We start from the raw sequence: 20,247 nt of genomic DNA, 5'->3' as shown, positions 1-20,247 counted from the left end.
ATTCATCCATTCGTAATCACATCAGCTTTGGACTTCCTTTGACAATGAATGACAGGGGTAATCCAACTCGATAATGCAGCTATGCAGATCTTATTAAAAACTAAAGCTCTTGAGAAAACTATCCAAACTTAATCACCAGCTCGCTGGACTGACAAATTAATCTAATTGGTGGATTTCAATAACTGATACAGCCATAGATTTTTTTAAAGGGGCAGTGAAGGGGAGGGCTGTGTTGTCAGCTGATAATGTATTATAGTGAAGCCTGTCAAGTTGAATTGGTGGTATAGAATAGTTTTATTTATTTGCCAGTCAGCGGAGGATCATCTGAGGCTTAGTGTGGTTGGCAGGGGCTTTGGAAATGCTATCTCCAATGAAGCCATTGTTCTATGTTAAATAAACTTGTGAGTCATACCATATTACATACATTTGATAAGCTAAGGACAGTTAACCCTTGAATCCAACTAGTAGTAGAAGTAGGATTATCATTATCTTATACAATCTCAGAGAGAAAATGTGATGAAAAGACTTAAAATGCAAAGCTGCTTTTATTCATTTTCCAAAGGCTTGGAGGGAAAACGAATCATAAACTGCATTTCATTTATCAGACCTTTTTTATTGCAGAAAATGGTCAGTGGTGATAGTGATATAGTAAGTAAGCTTTTGAAGTTCCCGGGAGCAGATCACTAGAGGGCCATAATTTCCGTGGGAAAACTTTAATTCGTGCTGAGCATGCTTATTTCGCATTATTGAATTAGTCCATCGAATTCTGGGCCTATTTTGGTCTAATTTAGTGTAAATTAACCAGTAGTTTAGCAGATCACACTTACACACACACACTCATACACCAAAAACAGAACCAAAAGCTCTTTGCTTTCAATGAGAGTTTGACCAATGATTCATCGTCAGTCAGTCAATGAAGAGCCCGGATTACCTTCTATTATCTATGGCATAACGAGTCGAACTAATTGCATATGGCAAATCTCAAGTCCATGCTCATAAATCATTACAGTGATGGGCATAATTTTGCCTAATTCTTCATTACCTGGAGAGAACAGATCAATAGGGATCTAAAACTCTGGTCACTTCAAAAGGAAATCACTGTGAGCTGGAGAATTGATTGGAACAGCCCCGCACAGGTAGTGTAATGCAGAACCTGGCTACGACAGGATGGAAATCAAAGATATCAAAGAACACAGCAAGAAACTGGCTTTTCTCTGTCCCTCAACATCAGTGCTTTTTATTCTCGCTGACTCATACAAGATCAAAGCAAACAAAAGCTTGATTAGCAATAAACTTTACTAAACATCCTGAAAGCTTGAACTTTTGCGCATTTATTTCACTATCACTTTGATTAATCTGATTAATCGTTTCAGTCAAAAATAGTCAACTTTAATACTTTAATGTAGAAATTGTTACCTTTTTTTTCACTTTCACTTTGAGAGAATCATTTTGGAATAATGTAAACTATTTAATTACATCAGCAGCATATTATTTGTCAATGACGCTATAAACCATGTTGTAAAAAAAGAGTAATCAGTTAAATTTATCCCATTTTATACAGTGAACAACTTGCACCGAGTCACATTCTGATATATTCTGCATCAGCAATCTAAATAATAATCAAAGCTGTAAATGATATGACATCATATTCAAACTAGAGCCTAGACTTTGGACCTTCGAGTGTGGCTTCTTTGCTGAACTGTTTGTTGACACATTTACTCATTTATTTGTTTATTTCAAGTGTTCGACTCTGGGGCTTAAATTTCTGTGAAGTAACTGGCAGCCAGTGCACTTTATGATCCTGATCTAAGGAGTCTAATAGGGCGTTTATGACAAAAACATATTTTTAAAGTATTTTCAATATTTAGAAAACCATGACCAGGTTTGGCCAAAGAAACAACTCAGTTGCTATGTTTCTTTAATACCACTGTTTTATAATTTGAACTTAATTAGAAGGTAATAAGACCCAAAGTCAAATCAAGTGGCTTGAAAGTGTTCTAGAGCTGAAAAAAATCCAGTTTAGTGTATATTGACACTGAGAAAAATTACTTGCATAAAAATTTTCTATACTGTCAACTTTTTTTAATGCATTCTTCCAACAATATTTTATACTTAATAAACTTTTTGCACAGTTTAAGTTCTTGCATGTTGATGATTAATTCCACTTACATAAACCATTCCTCGAATTATACCAAAAATACAGTAAAATTCAACAACCAGGATAAACAACAGCCAAGCCCCTGAAACTGGTAACAATTTCCCATAAATTGCTTTTGACTGAGGTCAGTCTCAAAGTTGGGCAAGGATGAGTCAATATATAATGAGACAGGCATATGGTGGCAAAATTGCTTAAATCCTTTCATCTCTATTATCATTATGACCATAATAAAGGATTTAATCTCATATTCAGTATGTGCTGCAGAGGTTTTCATTGCGCTCATGATATAAATGTGCAAAGAAAAAATGCTACAATTAATTTTCCCAGATAGCAAATTTTTTTTAAATATACAGTGTTTCAGTGGTTCCATTTGAATATCAAAAATATCCATTATAATGTAAAATTGCAGATAACAGAAATATCATTACATTTCCTTTTATCATAAAAAATCTGTTGCTGCATCAAAATGAGAAAATCTTCCCTTCCATTACTGCATAATAATTATTAGAAACTAAACTTATGTTTCAATTAAGCACCTGAGAACAGACTGCAAAGTGCTTCATTATTGTTCAAATCTCTTTTCGTCACCTTATCAACCAGATAAGAAAATTACAGATTGCATACAACCACTTATTATACGTACATCTAAGCAGCTAAGTTCTGCGTCAGAGAGATAAAAACAGTCCCACTTACCTTTCAACATTTTTACGCTGTTAAATGCAGCGGACAATTTCTTGAGCAGCACCACCAGAAAGCAGTCCTCCGTGAGGGTCTCTGGGTTCTCCGTGCACTGGTCGTACACTATAATCTGGTAGTCTTGGTCCAAGTCGAACTCACATGCTTGTGACAGCAGCTCTCGCACAGTGACCTGCATGGAAAGCAAATAACAAGGTAGCTTGAAAGGATGACTCACCAATGCTGATGAATATTAATCATCCCCTGCAACAATTATTATTAAGATTACCCACCAGATGATGATATTATTTTGAAGTGATTTACACTCTAGTTGCGAGGCAGGCCATGTAGGGGCACCTGTCTGTGACAAAAACCCAACTAAATGTGCGGCCTCAATCAAGGGGAGGAAAAAACAAACTATTTTCTAGAAAGCAACATGTTTGCCGTAGGTAGGTTAATCAATACTGTTGACGCCGAGGTTGTTTTCTATAGAACAAGCTCACGAATAAGACCCCTGCAATTCACACCTAGGACAATAAGGGCTGGTGAAAGCAGATCGGTTGCATAAGTTACACTTGATTAGTCACAATGCATATAAAACCTAATTAATTGCAATGCAGTTCAGCTATACAGTTACCTTTCAATGAATTGAAAAACATAATTTCATTGCAAATTCTTTCACCTCATTTCCATGCATAATTACATCATGCAGTGAAATTTTAAAATTATATAATTAAACAAACTTGAAAATAATGCATCCTTACAAAACTTCTAAAAACTTTTATCTAATTTTTTTTCATTTCCTAATATTTTAAATATTTCCCTTTTTTCTTTTCTTTTTTTTTTTTAATTTTTTGTGCAACTTTTATTGTATGTCATTATTTTTTCTTTGTACCACATTGTGAACATTTCTTACATTTCTTTCTTCTTTATATTTATCTATTTATCCATTATATTTTATTTTTGGCCCAATCATTTTTACCAAGCAATTCAAAACCTAATCAAAAATTTTGGGAAATGAACACTGCACACAAAAGACGACTGTCCAGCCAGACACCCTTGTCCACAGACAACAAAGAGGTAAAAAAGTAAACCTTTCCAGCATCAAACTTCAATTTTCTTTACCACCAATGAATTTCCCACAATTACCACAACAGGTTTTGTTTCCTTCGCAATATACTTGCCTAAATGATAGATGAGTCACACACATACAGAGCTATATAGACACAACATGAAAAGGGAAATGTCACCGTTATCCTGGAAAATTTTCGCTTCACCAGTGTGTGTGTGTGTGTATATCTACCCCCAGTGAGTGAGTGCCTTCGGGGTGTGGACTAAAAAGACAGGGAGACGCCAGCACACCAGCAGGTCATTGGGATAATTGCAACACTGGGATAAGTAACAAAACTATGGCAAACATAATTCCTGGGTGATCGAAAGTGTAGGCAAACACTTTTTCTGTTTCAGTTGGTTTTGTGTTCCAGAGTGCAACTATCGGGGTTCACCTCAAGACATGCTTGTTTTAGTTCACACGCAATCTTTTTGCGCTTTCTGCGAGGCCCTGGTTATGTCTGTGCACACACAATCGGCAATGTCATTGAATTATTGATGTAAACTAAGAAAAACATCCCTGCACAACTGAAAGTAATACAAGGAGTTTCTTTTCAACAAAACAAATGTTCTTTAGTTACTCCTCTAATGGAAGTCCGTTTTGTTCCAAAAACATACACAGTGTTTGCAATATCGATATCTCAAACTATCAAAGAACACATATCCTGGAAGCAAGCCCTCTTGATGTAAAGAAGGCAGATAATGAAACATTACTGTAATAATAAGCATGCAGCGAGAGAGACTGCACATCTTTCAAATAACATTGCAACATGTGTGGATACGGAATCTTTTGTTTTCATTTCTCTGAGTACACTAGGTATCATATCTGTGGCGTTTGCTGGTGGTTGTGTGTGAGTGCACTAGAGGAATATCATGTTATTTAAGTGGCTTGTGGTCAGGCAAGTCAAAACATTACTCACACAAATAGACATACAGAAAGCAGCAGGGGAGATCTGCCGCACACATTCTTCTGCAGGGCCAACACACAAACAGCAAAAGCAATAAGGACACAATCAGTGTACAGGGAAGTGCACACGCAAGCATGAGTACACACATCCACGTGAATGGTCAAGACACACACAGAGAGTAACAGAGCAAAAAGAAATTCAAAAATCAAAGTATAAAGAATTGCAGTAAACCTCATCTATCCAACAAACACAACCACACACATAAGAAAAGAAACACAAGCACATGTAGAACCAAGGATAAGTTTGATAGTGACATGCGTGCGCGCGCACACACACACACACACACACACACACACACACACACACACACACACACACACACAAGATGCTATACTCCATTCTTTTCACCACATGTCTGACCAGAAGAGGGTGTGACTAATGAAGGGGTAAATGAATTGGGACACTCCAATGAAGTGCTGTGTGTGACAGGGCAGTTGTATGTTGATGGATGGCTGGGATGCTGTGAATTGCTGCCATGGTACTAGGTTTCTGGGTATCATGCGGTTAAATGACATGACAAGAGGGGTCAGGCACACACAATCACTCTCAGGTCAATTCCTATGTCATGAGTCAAGTAGAACCCAATCACTCTAAAACTTATGCATGAATTTTCAAGAAGTCAAATATCACTTTTAAAAATCTCTTTTTAGGCATATTTTTATGATTCATCATGTTAAATCTTATGTGGCTAACTTTTCCCCTCAGGGCACATGCACCCTTCTAAGTGAAATCAAAAAACAAAATGACTCAAAAACCCTGAAATCAGTCTAGGCCGAAGTGCTACTACTTCAAAAAGCTCCCTCTATCCAGGCTTCTAGGAATCTGCTGTATCTATATCTTATCTAAATCATGGAATTAGTGCCTGGGGCCACCTACAGAATTGGTTTTCCAGGTGTCCTGCAGCTGAGCTGACCAGCAGGGTTGGAGCCAGGTGGACAGTCCACCTGCCCTCCAGTTCATTTTTCACCAGTGACTCACTTCGCACTGCCCCTCAGAGACTAATTAGAATTTATGTATCCGGTATCTAGAAGTGCATCCCTACATCTCTTAATCTAATTTGATTAATCTCATTCATACTTATATTCTATACACGGGTTTTGCTGCTTCAGGTGAAAAAAATGCAAGTTATATCTCATCACTTACATTTTTAACTCCGGTTTAAGTTTTAAGCTGTTGAATATCATTTCCTTTAACATCATGTTACTGAATGATTTGAATTTTTCAGAACACATTCTATCTTTCATTTCATCTCAAAAAAATATCAAGGGATGATGGGATTATCTCTTCTGATAATCAAAACCACTAATAAACATTTCCATTTATGATGTAGGAAATAACTCTATCCCAAGTCAGATACACGATTTGCCTTTTAAACAGATATGCTTGAAGAGCAACAAAAAAAAAATGCATTAACATGTGCAAGATGCTTGTAATTTCAGCTAAAGCCTGGAGAACACACCATGTTTTATAACAAGATGGCCTGATGGTAGATGCGCCTTTGGTAACTTACCACAAAACACACCTTGAAGCTAACAAGATGTCATTTAATTGAGAAAGGCACAATTATCATGCAAGGAGTTCTAAGAAACTGACATGGAATCCTTTACAAAGTCAAATGTCATTTCTGAATCTTTCAAGGGAGTGTGATAGAAAAGTCAAACCAGCTGACAATGTAATACAGACTGAAAATGTCAGATACACAATCTGTAGATTTTAGTATGAAATGAATGAACAACAGCAATTCATGCGCCAAAATCACATTAAAGGCAGATAGCAAATCATTCAAGATAAACAGAGTGCAACTTCTTAAATGTTCAGTACAACTTTTGGAACCAACCATCCTGAGAACAGGGAATCCTGGGAATTTAAACAACAGAAATAATTTTATCAACATTCGTAGGTTTTCTCTGTAACAACTCCTTTCTCTTTTCTCTTAACAAAGTAAAAAAATTAATCTAACAACACCTCAGTAAAAAAAGGTTTCTTGACAGTTTTTTTTTAACTATGAAGTGTGATGTTTCAACCCTTCATCAAACTACCTTAATCACATATTCTTTAATCACATGTTCCACATATCAATTTTTCTACCATCATTACGCTAGAGACGATGAAAAAACCAATTTCTTCACACTAACACCTTGCTACACTCTCTCAGTGGGCAGGTATGACGTGTTGTGTTTATATTTGTAAGAATGATTATGAAGCAGAAGTTTTACGACTGCTTTGACATTGCTGTAGCACTGACTCACTGTACGAGGTAGTTTTCAACACCACTCACAATGAAGGAGGGTCCTTGTTGATCTTCACAACAGCAATGGGAAAGATAAGTTACTTGAAACAAGAGCGAGCAGCACACCAAATTGTAGTTGCTCCTCACTCAAGATAGTGAGAGGCCAAACAGACACAACTGCTTCCTATTGCAAAATCCAGACCTATCTTCATCCTTTTAATATTGCATTGTCTAATTTTTCTTCTTATCGATAAAGACAAGCAATTGGTATGGGGAGTCACTTAGAGTGCCACGTATGCCTCTATATGTCAGATGGAAATATCAAGATCAGAAACTATTATTGAAGGGCTTTACTGTTTTAAGGGCTGAATTGCGAAAGATAAATAGCTATGCAGGATATTTAGGCAAAGAAAATGCAACATTTTCAAAGGTGGAGAGTACAAATTTGACAGGTCTCCATCATTTTCGTGACATCAACCCCAGTTGATGTGTGTGGAAGGCTTCACATCTATGTCAATAATGTAATCGTTACTGACCTTATCTTGCTGTAGTCTTCTCTTCACCAACTTGGAGCAGCAGACATTCACTGCATTGATTATGTTACAAGTATTGTACTCCAGGAACGAGCGGCTATCAATGATCAGGAGCTGAAAGAAACAAAATTGAAAGGATATGACACTAGATAATTTTTTCTCCTTTTTCAATGGTCACTTAATTTGGTCACTACAGCTGTGCAATTGAATGGCAAACTTAATTGTGTGCAGAGGTCACTCGGTTCAAAACAAGGACATTTAGTTGCATAGATTTTTCCCCTGGATTCAAGTATTCTCAACCTTATAGGGCTGCACTTTCTTTCTCTTGCTCTCTGTGCATCAATGTTTCTTCTTTCTTCCCAGGCATTCTATTTCTATCCCGAGTGTTTGCTATGCTACACACTCCCCCTTCTCACGTATCAAGTGTTTGTCTACGGCATCCATACTTCACATCCTCAGCAACAATCACACTGTCTCTAAGAATTGATTTCAAATTCTGAGAGGGAGCACGCTTTGTTAAACCCACAATTCAATGTTGAAAGCATTTTTCCACTAGACTTAATCCAATATGATTGGCAAATTTCACTTCAATGTCAATTAGCACAGTATCCCAAGTACAATTAGCCCCTGTGTGTGGTGATAGTTATCTCTGCTTACAGACTTGCTGGGAGTGATGTAATATGCGGTTTCTTTCTGGCAGTTGGTGGTTTCTGAGGTGAAGAGTTCTCTATTGGAATCTCCCACTGTAACTGATGCTACGGTCAACAGGAAAGGGAGATTATTGCGCCAGAGGCCTGCTGAGGATTGAAGATTTTTTTCCTATCCATCGGTGTTATCTATATGATTGCACAGGGTTACAAAAACATCAGATTATCCGCTCCATCACCTACCAAATCTGCTGGTTTCCTGGCAAATAAGCTTTTTTTCTCAGCAATTCCAAGAATATTTCAGCATGCATCTCCTCCATTCCACGCATTTAATGTCTACCTGTAGACGCTAATTATAACCTTCTTGAACCTGTTGCTAGCGGGATGCATCACTTCAGCTTATTAACTGGGCTTTCCTGGGGTTGTTTCTACTGTGCACGGATTGGACAGTGTGATCCCAATATTTCTGAATGAGTCTTAGCAAGTTCACTTGTGATAAATGCAGAAGATATTAAAGTAAAAAGTTCAAGTCATACTATTTCGAACAGAAAGGCTTAAAGCTGGTAACATTTCCCTGCAAAAAGTGATTTTTCCATTTACAAAAAACTCATCAACACCAATTCACCAAATGAGACAAATAAACAAACAAAAAGACTAAGCACGGAAAAACATTTTGTTAAATGAAGGGCAACAATAACAGAAAGATGCCACTATCTGTCCAATCTTTTCACTCTGGGATCAAAACACAGTATCTAGAACTATTTCTACAATTACTGGTCAATAGCTGTTCTATTCTTTCCTACCACAATGGTCAGATAATGACCCTTGTGATATATGGCTGCCATGGATAGTTCTTCCATTAATTACTCACCCACCCTACCAAGATACCAACGATGATCATCATTTTCCCTGATACTTCATTTGTATTGATTACTGTAGGGCATTCTGTAATATTATTGGGGCAATTCTAAACCATAAATCATAATGAAATAATGATTGAGTGTTTTTTTATTCTTCCGCTTATAGAATAGTGCCCCCGAAAGGGAGAAAAGCCCTGCGTAAATGTATAGTATGTTCATAAATAACTGCACTATAACATCAATATTGAATTGGTTTTAGTTACAGGTTTTCCAATTGGGACTGTTTGTTTTACAAAGAGTGCAAGCATCTACAGATGCTCTGTTTATTTGGTTACTTATCACTTTTTCTGGAGTCTTCCACCAATGCAAATAAAGGTAGTTCAATAGAGAATAAAGAACTGGCCTTCTGGAAAAACCTAAAAGTGACGTTGTTATAGTATCTATGAAAACCTGGTCTTCAGAATTGCCAGGCCAACTCATAGGAAATCCATAAGATCTGTTTTCCCTAATACTTTCCCTAAGTTTTCTTTAACAACATTACATGAAATGTCTAGTAATATTCTAGAAATGACAGGTAATTTTTTATTCGTCTGGTGAATCCGAAAACTACGTACTGACAAAAAACCATTCAAACTGGGATATGTGAAATCCTGCTTAACTCTCAGCTCATATGGTAAATCGAAGAACAACATACATTTTGAATGAACAAGGTATTCAAAGCCAGGGTGAAATATTTCCCCGAATTTTTCAGATCCAGTCTTCTTGTAGGAATATTTAGTCCCTTGCTTAGACAGTACCTTGTTTTCAATTTACTTTTTGCCCAGTTATTTGTTCATATTCCGAATGTGGCTTTAGTTTCTGTGATATAATCCCCTCTGCCCTTGATTAAAAAGAGATTCCTAAAATTGATCAAACTGCGTGGCAAGTCTTTTTATATTACTGATCCTGCACTGCCATCTCTGTTTTGGCCAGTAGGAAACAATGTCATTTTTACTGCATATATACCTTTTTTCATCTTTCTATTTCTATTCCACTTATGCTTGTAGATAATAGTGGAAAATGTGTCTCAGTTAGTGATTATGACAACTGTGTTATGTGAAAACTAAACAATGGTTCATACCCCAAAAATTTACACTCTCTAAAACATTTCTACTATAATATCAGGCTGTCTATGTAAACTTGCATAGAAAAATGCAAATTTATACAAAGCTAATCACATTTTTCACTGCCCTAAGAATTTTACAGATTTGTAAAGACAGTTTGGAGGTTTTTCACAGGCCTGGTGTAAATTAAGACATTCTTTCCAACTGATCCTCCATTATCTATTGTCCTAGGCTTCGGCCATGTACAGTTCAATCTGAATGAGTAAAACTGTGAGAAAACCCAAATTCTGGTACTCCTTACCTTTTCCATGTCACTGTGTATAAGCTGCACCAGTTCCTGAACTGTAGCCATCTCCCATATGTGTTTTTTCTGTGGGACACTCATTATTATGTAGTGGTTTCTCTCTCTTTCTATCAGCCTGGAAGATGGAAGAACAGAAGGCTACTGTACTATTATTTCCTTACAAAATATATATATCAAATTTGAAAAAATTCGAGTGTTTGGCAGAATTTTATTCTTCCTTCCCCTCTTACAGTGATAAATTAGCTTGTCTGTAATTTCCAGTGTCACTGTAAGTGGTTCAAGAAATACATGTTATTCATTAAATTCATACTTATGTATCAAAGTGCAAAAATAAAACTGTCATTTATAAGCATTCCAACACTGTTCATGTCAATTGTTGACAGCTATAAATTTTGGTTCTAATACTTACTTTTGTAAAATAAGCTTCACATTTACAAATACATATTGGCAAGTGAAAAGAAAGTACACAATGCAATACAACAACAATTCACAACTTTTAAATGATATAGTACACAGACTTGGGAGGTGGGTGAACCACAGCCCTAGGGACAATTTCTAGCCAAGCGCAGTTTTCAACATGCACGTAAACGACACATTAATATCAGTAAAGGAGAAGAGAGATAATTTTGTGTTTTAATCAATAACGGTTTTACTTAGTCAATACATGTAAGGTCTAGGTGTGCAATCATTAAAGGTATTGATCCAAGTTTAATGATCACATGGAGTATAAGAAATGAAAGTTAGTACCAGAGACTAATTTAAGAGAGTAATGGAGTGAGCTGAAACTGAGCACTTTTACTTCTGCATTAAAAGATAACAGATATTGAAGCCAACATGATATGTCATTGGGTATAACAGTAAAACAAGAATACCATCACCAAGCAAAATATGCGTACTTTTTTGACAAAAAAAAAAATCTAAAAAAAAAAATAAGCATAAAACCACTATACACACAGATCTGCTATGGCAGGCACAAGTATACTTTGTCACTTTTTAAATAAAATGGCAATTATTATAAACCTTTGGTAAATGTTTTTCAGAGTAAACTACAAATACCACACTGAACAACCAGTGATTCAGACATTTGCTTAAGGTAGGCTTATTTACTCATTTACTTAGTATTAAAAAAACCAAGATAACACAGAATGACAGCAGTGGTAACCCAAACTTACTATTCAAAACCCAGTCTAATCCCTCACTCTTCCAGTCCCCATTGTGGTAGGTGGCATGCCCCATCTTGTGTCATTTCATTCGTTTCAGTAAGGTTGAAGGTGGCTGTTATTTCTCTCGGTGTCTTTCTATGGCACTGGGCTATTTCTGTTGCTGACTTGAACAACCTGTGTCTTTACAAGAAGTTGTGAAACCTAGTTCATCACTGGGATAGGTGGATGTGTTTCCTTTTCCTCAAAACATCATGGGAGACTTGGCTTCTGGGATCACTGCCACTATATTCAACCAAAAAATAAATGCTAATTAGTAAATACTGGTAATAATAATAATTATTATTATAACAATGAATTTTCATTAGATTAGTTACAAAATGGGAGAATCTTGTGCTTGTGTCACAGGACAATTTAAAGCTGGGGATACACTTTTTTCAACAAATTCCATCAATTACTAGCATAACCCTTTCAGCAAGCAGTTAGTTAACAACACTTCAAAAGAAGGACAGAGTTGAGTTTACCTTTTGGTTAACCTAAGGTCTAACAAAGTGCACAGATTGTAAATAGACAAATGGGGAGAGTTTGCATGTGTAGTTGGTTTGCTTTATTCTTAATTCCATTCATTCCAAAATACACACTGATTTCCCTTCTTTATTTTTCATTCTTTTAGAATAGAAGGGTCTAAATTTGCAAAACTTAAAAACTCAAATTTGTATAAATTTTCTAATGCACATCAGTATAAAAATGCAAAAATAATGACCAAAAAAAGAAACAAATATATCAAATAACATAAGAAAAAAGACAGATATATCTAACCATCACTTTGGCCATTTTGTTTTCATTTAACTTTAAGTCAAAATGCCATTGAAAAACTGTGGCACCGATTTGTGCAAAACCACTGCTAAAATGCTGTAATTCAGACATCTCCAGTTGAAACTGCTTTAATTCACAATTGCATTTTAAAACCATTTGCACATGTAAGTAACATTCGTTCGAATTTGACATTTTATTACAATACACCCACATAAATTAAATACAAATACTGGTCTCTTCTCCTAAAAAAGGCCCTTCCCTGTTGCAAGGAGAAAAAAAAACCAAGCTTTATGCAACCAACTGACATTAACTTTACCAGTGCTGACGCTGGTATACACACTAACTGCGAAGATGAGTCATCCAGGAAACCTCATGTCTATAATTTATTTAACATTCTTGGCAAATTATTGATATACAGAACATATCAAATATGCTACATTCATGGGGTAAAACAATATTATTTCAATTGGTTATGACATATGAAAAAAGCATTATCTTCATCACAAGTGTAGTAAGTTATGTAGAAAATGTTCCTCTTGACCCATGGGTAACTGAGACACTGTTCTTTTGCTGAGTGCTCCTTCAAATCTGAGGAACTTTCAGCACTGTGACCCAACTGCTGAATTATAATATTTGACCAAACTTGACTTAAACAAGAAATGCATCATTAGGGGTAAAGACAAATTAAACGCTTAAGACTAAAGGCAGAAAATAATAACATAACAGCAAATTTGGAACCATTTTTGTGATGGTGGTAACACTGTTACAGAATCGTTCCACTGGAACCTATTGATGGGTTCAGAAAATTTTTAATGAGGTATCTGAAGTATATGACAATTCTATGAGGCACCGTGGAGTAAATTAGTCTTTGAGAAGTAGTCTTTGTCATATCTGCAACATGATCAAATGGTATAATCAGAAGATGTCAGAAAAAATGTGATTTCTTAAAAAGGCAACAGTTATTGTAAACTGTCACAATTTATCAAAGGTTTGATGCTGACAAATAGCTGTCAAAATATGAATCCTCAAAGGGAATTCCATGAAAACGGGCTATTGATTTCCCAGAGGCTAAGCAAAATTTAATGAAACTAAGCTGCTGCATATTTCCTGGGCTTTCTCTTGCCTTGAACAATCTGCTTAAATCTATGGAAATGTCAATTTTGAAAAGGAAAAGCAACATTTGTGTTTAAAATATATTCTTTTGTTATGATATTTACAGAAAGCACCGTTGTATAATATACAATTTTAACTCCTTTCATCTAAAACAATTCAAAATTAAGCACAGTATGTTTCTGTTAACAATCCATATTTATAATCAAAACATTTTGCCATTATCATGATTTTAGACTTATCACATAACATTACATCATTATCAACGTTACATAAAATGATGATAATAATAATAATAAACATTTTAATCTGCCTCATCCAAATGGGAGCAGCATCATGCTGGTATGGAATTATCTCGATTTTCTTTTTTTTTTTCTGATTACAATTTGAAAATACATCAAATTTGTGAGGCTAATAAAAAAATAATAATAAAACAAAATAAATAAAAATAAATTTGTGTAAAAGAGTAATGATACAAAAAATTGCACAAAGTGTTTTAACGCATATTTGGGGATATATAAAATTTGAATTCAAAATTCACATAAAATTTACAGATGGCTCTGGTAAAACATTCTGTATAAATGTAATTATAGCTTTATAATAAAGCATGAAAGAACTAATTTATATATCTCATTTGTAAATTTACCTGAAGACATCAGTGCGAGTATTATTCCCCTAGAAAACTTAATTATCCCTCTTTTAACACCAAGTGCAGTACACTGGGTTCAACTCTTTAAATATAGAACACACACATGGGTCAACCGACTGAAGTATTTCTGCTTTCGAATATAACACACCTATTGCAAACATCCAATAGCAAACTGCCTGTATTCATACCATAAAGGTAAGATAAATGAATCATCAGGCTTTTTTGCCAAGCTGCCCAGTATCCATCTACTTCACTACATACACACATGCATGAATACATTAGGGGTCAAGCAGAAAAATAGTTTGGTCCACTTTGCTGTGTTGGTAAAGGTGTCATTTGTGATAAACTAATACTGTTTGACAATTTTGTCATTGCAACAAATTAAAAATCTTACTGGTAACTGAATTGTTTGTTCTAGATAACAAATTAAAGACAAACAAAAAACAATCTTTCAAAAAATGAAGATCCCAGGATTCCTAATAATTACATTGTCATATTATTTTTTTATATAAGGACATAATTTTTTAAGTTCAAAAATATGCAAACATGAGTTTTTCAATATCTTATATGCTGTAACTTTTATTGGAAAAAAAATTAAATTTCATGAAAATAATCTTTGCATCTTAGAGCATTCATCTACATTACCAAAATATAAAAACTGCTTGCCAAATTAAGAAAATGGCCAGAGCTCTGTCAGCCACAATGCCTCGCATATATATTGTTATAAAGCATCAGCATTGAATTTAAATCTAGCCTCATTTAACCAGTCTCCTTGACTAATATGGGTGCACCTTATCATCTTTATCAATCTGTGATTCTTTCCTAATAATTTGACACATTGCATTCCTTTCTGTTTAGGTGTTCATCCCTTTATGAAATCACTTCACTGAAGCTCTTAACACTGGCGTCCAGTGGACACTGTCTATGTACCAAGGATATATGACTAACTTGCAGCAAATAATGACAAGGCATTTAATAGCCACCTTCATCTTGTGCAATTGGGAGAGATAATTATATAAGCTAAAACAAACTAACTTGAGATTTAGGGTCTATTCCCACAACTTTAGATCGATCTATCACCGCGGGGAGTCTCACCAGACTACCGTCAGATAATCCCCCTTAAGTGTCCGTCCCCGCCCACTACAAGCCGTAAGGGGCAATTAACTTTCGTGTCCGCCCGGATGACAGCTATTCAGCGCGAACCCCCAGGGAGTTAGGTCGATCCAAAGTAGGTCGATCTAATCTATGGAAATGGGGTGTTAGGATTTAGAGAGCTTGTTTAATGGAAGTATTTTGGAGGTCTTGGGTTGAAGGTCAGATTTAAGTAAGTTTTTAGTCTAGTTTTTAGTTATTGCATAATTTTACAGCTTTTACAACTACGTTCACAGCTATTCTTTTGCTGATGATATGATTTTCTATATTTTAACCCTTGTTAAACGACACACAGTACCATGGCTTTATCTTCTGCCAATGTGCATGCAGTTTTAACAAACTAATCTGCACTGTACATATCAAAGTCTTCATTATCGTTGCTACCCTGGGATCTATACCACATGGCACAATAGCACAGTGAACACATAACAGATGACATCACATCTAAAAATATAAAAGTAACATAATCTTTTCATTGTTTAATTTTGCTGAAATTTTTGTACAACTTTCGGGAAGGTCTTATAATGAGCAAAACCTTCATTTTACCCATCATTTCTGCTGTTTAAAACCCAACATATAGGTGTTATCAGGTCTGTAAAATAAACGTTTGTCCATACAATGTATATCGGATAGAATTTAAACTAAATTTCATTTCAAAAACTTTGTTCACGCAAACGGCCCTGGTGTCAATTACTGCTAGGAAATAAACTTAAATGGACACAAAACACTGATCCTTCACAATAATGTTTCAAATCTGCTGCAACAGATGGACTGTACACGTATTAGATATTTTTCATGATATTATTACATACATGTACTCCGCCATTCAACTTGGCCTCAAGCTTGAGGAAGTGGGCAATCAGAAATTACCAAAGCGTGTGTAGAGCCATAAGATAACGTTGTTAATAAGTGAAGTATTACATTAGTAAACTTTAGTACAAATAAATATAATTTAATAGTACTATAATGGGGTGAAGAATTAATTCTCTTAGAAATTACGCAATATCCAGCCTCTGAATTTACTTCCAAAGTTGACTATGTAGACAGTTTCCCCGGTTGCAGTTCAACAAGTGATTTCAAACAGCTGGCATTCAATCGATAAAACCGCAGATATTCACCCTAATATATGAAAAATCCTACCTTATAGAACAGCGTAATTCTCTCTCCGTCGAACCTCTTTTTTGAAAATGTCTTCCACTCGGCCCCTGTAATCTGACACCAGTTGATAGGGGGTAAATTTAGCTAGGAAAAACCCTCTTGACACAAATCTGCTCAGATTAGGTCATTCACCATTCAAGGACGATGAGGTCATTCTCGACCAATGAATGGACGACAAATTGCAACGTCATTCACGACTGCCTCTGTCACAGCAAGCACAATCATGCGTCATAGCGGCACAACGTGTTTTTAGTAAGACGTACACACATACTAGCTGACCTCCTAGCTGTTAACTTGTATCTGGTTATATTTTACTTTTCTTTAGACTCTAGATTTAACCAACTTAGTTTCATAAAATCAGTTAAAATAAAAATCTGCAAAACCCTCAAGTTAGTGCTGACGAAAGATCTAACTTGGTGGCTTTGAAAATTTTCTCATGAAAAATACATTGACGCTGTGAATGGAACATTCAACTGGGTCATAGATGACATTTCTTCTTAAGTAATTCCTAAAGTATGCAGAATTAATGGAAGTATTCACAACTTTGTCATCTATACATCTTCATTAAAAAGATGCCCTCTAAATGAAAGTTTGAAACACTTAAACTTGTAACTTTTTGTAACTTTATTGTGCAATATCAACATAAATTACATTACCAATGGTAACTTTATCATGCAATTTGCAATGCTGTTTTACACTTGTCTCTTCTTTTGAAGTTTTTTCCTCCATATTTGGACTTTTTCATTACATTATGTACTTTATCATACATCTTGGTATTTACAGGAAATCTGATGTTTCCAAATTTAAAAGTCTCTGAAGTTTACCATAACTATTTTGATATTGATTTTACCCAGTTATATCCAAGCAAGAAAATGATAACCAATGGAGCAGTTAAATATATCCATAAAAATAAGGTATGAGTCTATCTATTGCATGTCCCAATTTTGCATCAGAAGGCTCCCTATATGCACACTAAAATAGGGCATTTAATAGCTCAGCACCTAGGACATATTTTATGGGCACGCTTAGGACAAGGAAACCAAGATATGTACTTCTTGTTTTTACATACAAAAAAAAAGATGTCAGGACTCACCAGTCCCCTGAACATACTTTAGGTTTGGGAGTCCACACCCCACCCCTTGAAAACTGACTTTATCTTTTACTATGTAATACATGTAAGTGGCCTAAAAACAACCAAGCCTACTGGTATCTTGATTTGAGATTGATTCATAACAATGAACAAATCAGAAATGAAAACAACAAAATGTAACAAAAAGATTTAACACAGAACCTGACATGAAATAATAATTTCCTCAGTCCTAACCTGTTGCCAATATAAGCAATCCTCTCTCCCTCTCTAAAAAAAACATCTTGACCCTAAACTTTTATTATCACCATGCTGCAACACATTGCATTTTGATAAGTTTCTTCCCATCTGTGACTTTGTCAACAGACTGAGTAATTGAGAATAAAATTCCACTCACTTGCACATGGCTATCTGGAATTCAGACTGAATATGTAGTCATCCAATTTCTAATCATCTACCTAAGAGATCAAATTGGAAAAATGGCTCTCAAATTGTTTTTAAATAATTCATGTACATTTAGCAAGCTTAAATGAGATTACAGTTAGGGTCATTTCATGACCATGCAGCTTCAATATACAAATATACTCAAAAGCATAACTGGCATACCTATATGTAACCAGAAGCATCACAAAAAAACAAATTGCCCATCTACAGATTATGCCACTTGTACGTTTTAAATGTATTGCATTTGGTAAATAAAAAGTCAATAATTAATTCAAACTAATATCACACATAATTTTTAGTGAATTTACACCAACTACATAAAATACAGAAGGAGTTGCACTCCTTTTGAATGAAACCATACAACTTGATCTTAATTTATACTACCATAAAATTCGTTTGATGCAATTGTGCAGTACACTGCACATGCGTGTAAAGCACAGCATTATAAAAAGGCATCTTGCAATGCTGAAATTTACAACAGTTAGTGTCTTTACAAACAACATGTAATTTTAAAATTGCCCTGAAAATCAAATTTTCAATGTTTTGTAAACATGATGAGATTTAGGTATTGCATGAAGCAAAAGCTGGCCCAGTTCTTAAAGCATGTCCTTTTCCACTTCCTCTCTTATAACATTGTCAGACTGCATCATCTTAGTTTCATTCAACTTTTTAAGCAGTTCCTGATCCATGACAAAGATCTGCTTTGCAGATTTGAATGGAGCAACTGCTATTTCAACTGCCTCACAAAAGTCTGAAATCGGAACAAGCTCACAGAAAGGTGGACGCAGTTTCTTCTGGACTGACAAGTCAACAAGTTCGTCGTACATCTGACGCTTTTGCTTGGAGTCTGCATAATGCTTCTGATTCCAATCCATCATCCAGATTCCATGAAAGTGGAGATCTTTGAAAATAAGCTTGCCAGAGGGTATGATAACTGGCTGAGTGGACATACCCCCATATGTGACAACATTTGAACCAGGTGCCAAGTAGCGTAACATCTCTGTAGCTGAGGGCCCTCCCACACCATTTAGAGCGAGTGAAGGTGTTGGCCTTCCAAGGCTGGTCATGAATTCCTTCATCTGACCAGATCGCAAGAACTCCTCAGTGAGGACGTGAGTTCCACCAATATCCTGGAGGTATTTTATCCTGCGATCATCAGCTGGCATATGCCTTACAATGTTAATCGTCCTAATACCACGAGAAGCAGCAATCTGTATCACTGCTTGGCCTACGGAGCTGTTAGCACCATTTTGAATGATGTAATCACCTTCTTTGAGGTCTGCAAAATCAGTAAGCATGCGGTAAGCCACACATGGGCTCATGGCAAGTGTAGCTGCACTAAGAAGTGGGATTTTCCTGGAAACCGACGTGAGATCCTCTGCCGCACATATACTGTGAGTACACCATGTCCCTAGCCCGCCTTTGGCAGGGATGACCCAATCCCCTTTCTTTAATGCTGATACACCTTCACCGACTTCAATCACTTCAGCCACACCCTCAATACCAGCAGTGTGTGGTAATTCTGTTTTAAGTGGATACGTACCGCGTATCATGTATATATCTATTGGGTTTATTGGAGCGGCTAACATTTTGATCATCACCTCTCCTTGTTCGGGTTTCCGCAATTGAACTTCAGACCAAAACAGCACTTTAACTGGGTCTCCATGCTGCCTGTATTGGATGGCAACGGCTTCTTTGGGAAAACTACTATATCTCCTGGGGGTCTGTTTCAGATATTTCCCCCTTATAATTGCCAAATTTGCGAAAATTCTCCCGGTGCTTTTCAAAGCTTTGTGCGTGATAGCTGCCATGTTGTTGTTGTGATGTTATTTAGGGTTAAGGTCATCTGCATGGTCTGTCACAGGCATTGCCAGCATGTGTATTATTTTATTAGTACACAAAACGAATAAATGACATTCAATACATCAAAAATGCGCACATCTTTTACTTTAAATTTGAAAATATATTGCTTTTTGTAAAATAAGCTGCTTAAAGCCAAACATTATGGACACAAATACCACACGCCGGTGTAACCAGTGGTGGGTTTTATCCTGCCATTGTGCTAGGTGGGAAATAGCAAGCA

General features: G+C 35.9%; 2 protein-coding genes across 3 annotated transcripts in view; both read right to left on the bottom strand.

The window, feature by feature from the left end:
* Window positions 1–16,802, bottom strand: part of LOC106153898 (uncharacterized) — a 28,108-nt gene extending 11,306 nt beyond the window's left edge. Inside the window, exons 1-6 of one of the 2 annotated variants that reach the window (XM_086998384.1) lie at window positions 16,616–16,781; window positions 15,774–15,919; window positions 11,761–12,033; window positions 10,586–10,703; window positions 7,678–7,788; window positions 2,852–3,026 (exon numbers count right to left, since the gene is read on the bottom strand). In XM_086998384.1, coding sequence (XP_086854510.1) covers window positions 2,852–3,026; window positions 7,678–7,788; window positions 10,586–10,669 — 370 coding nt within the window. In that variant the 5' untranslated portion in view covers window positions 10,670–10,703; window positions 11,761–12,033; window positions 15,774–15,919; window positions 16,616–16,781. Of the gene's footprint in view, window positions 1–2,851; window positions 3,027–7,677; window positions 7,789–10,585; window positions 10,704–11,760; window positions 12,034–15,773; window positions 15,920–16,615 lie in introns of both variants that reach the window. The other variant, XM_013528028.2, reaches the window with a different exon arrangement.
* Window positions 16,803–17,239: 437 nt separating this feature from the next.
* Window positions 17,240–20,003, bottom strand: LOC106153891 (enoyl-[acyl-carrier-protein] reductase, mitochondrial-like). The gene has a single exon (XM_013528022.3). The coding sequence runs from the start codon at window positions 19,973–19,975 to the stop codon at window positions 18,761–18,763; it is 1,215 nt and encodes a 404-aa protein (XP_013383476.3). The 5' UTR covers window positions 19,976–20,003; the 3' UTR covers window positions 17,240–18,760.
* Between the last annotated feature and the right edge of the window lie 244 nt (window positions 20,004–20,247).

The sequence above is a fragment of the Lingula anatina genome, chromosome 1 (genome assembly GCF_051362555.1).
Source record: "Lingula anatina isolate TDL-2025a chromosome 1, LinAna3.0, whole genome shotgun sequence".
In the NCBI taxonomy this organism is placed as follows: Eukaryota; Metazoa; Brachiopoda; class Lingulata; order Lingulida; family Lingulidae; genus Lingula; species Lingula anatina.
The sequence above is the reverse complement of the archived record's forward strand: the minus strand, read 5'-3'. Positions and strand labels throughout refer to the sequence as shown.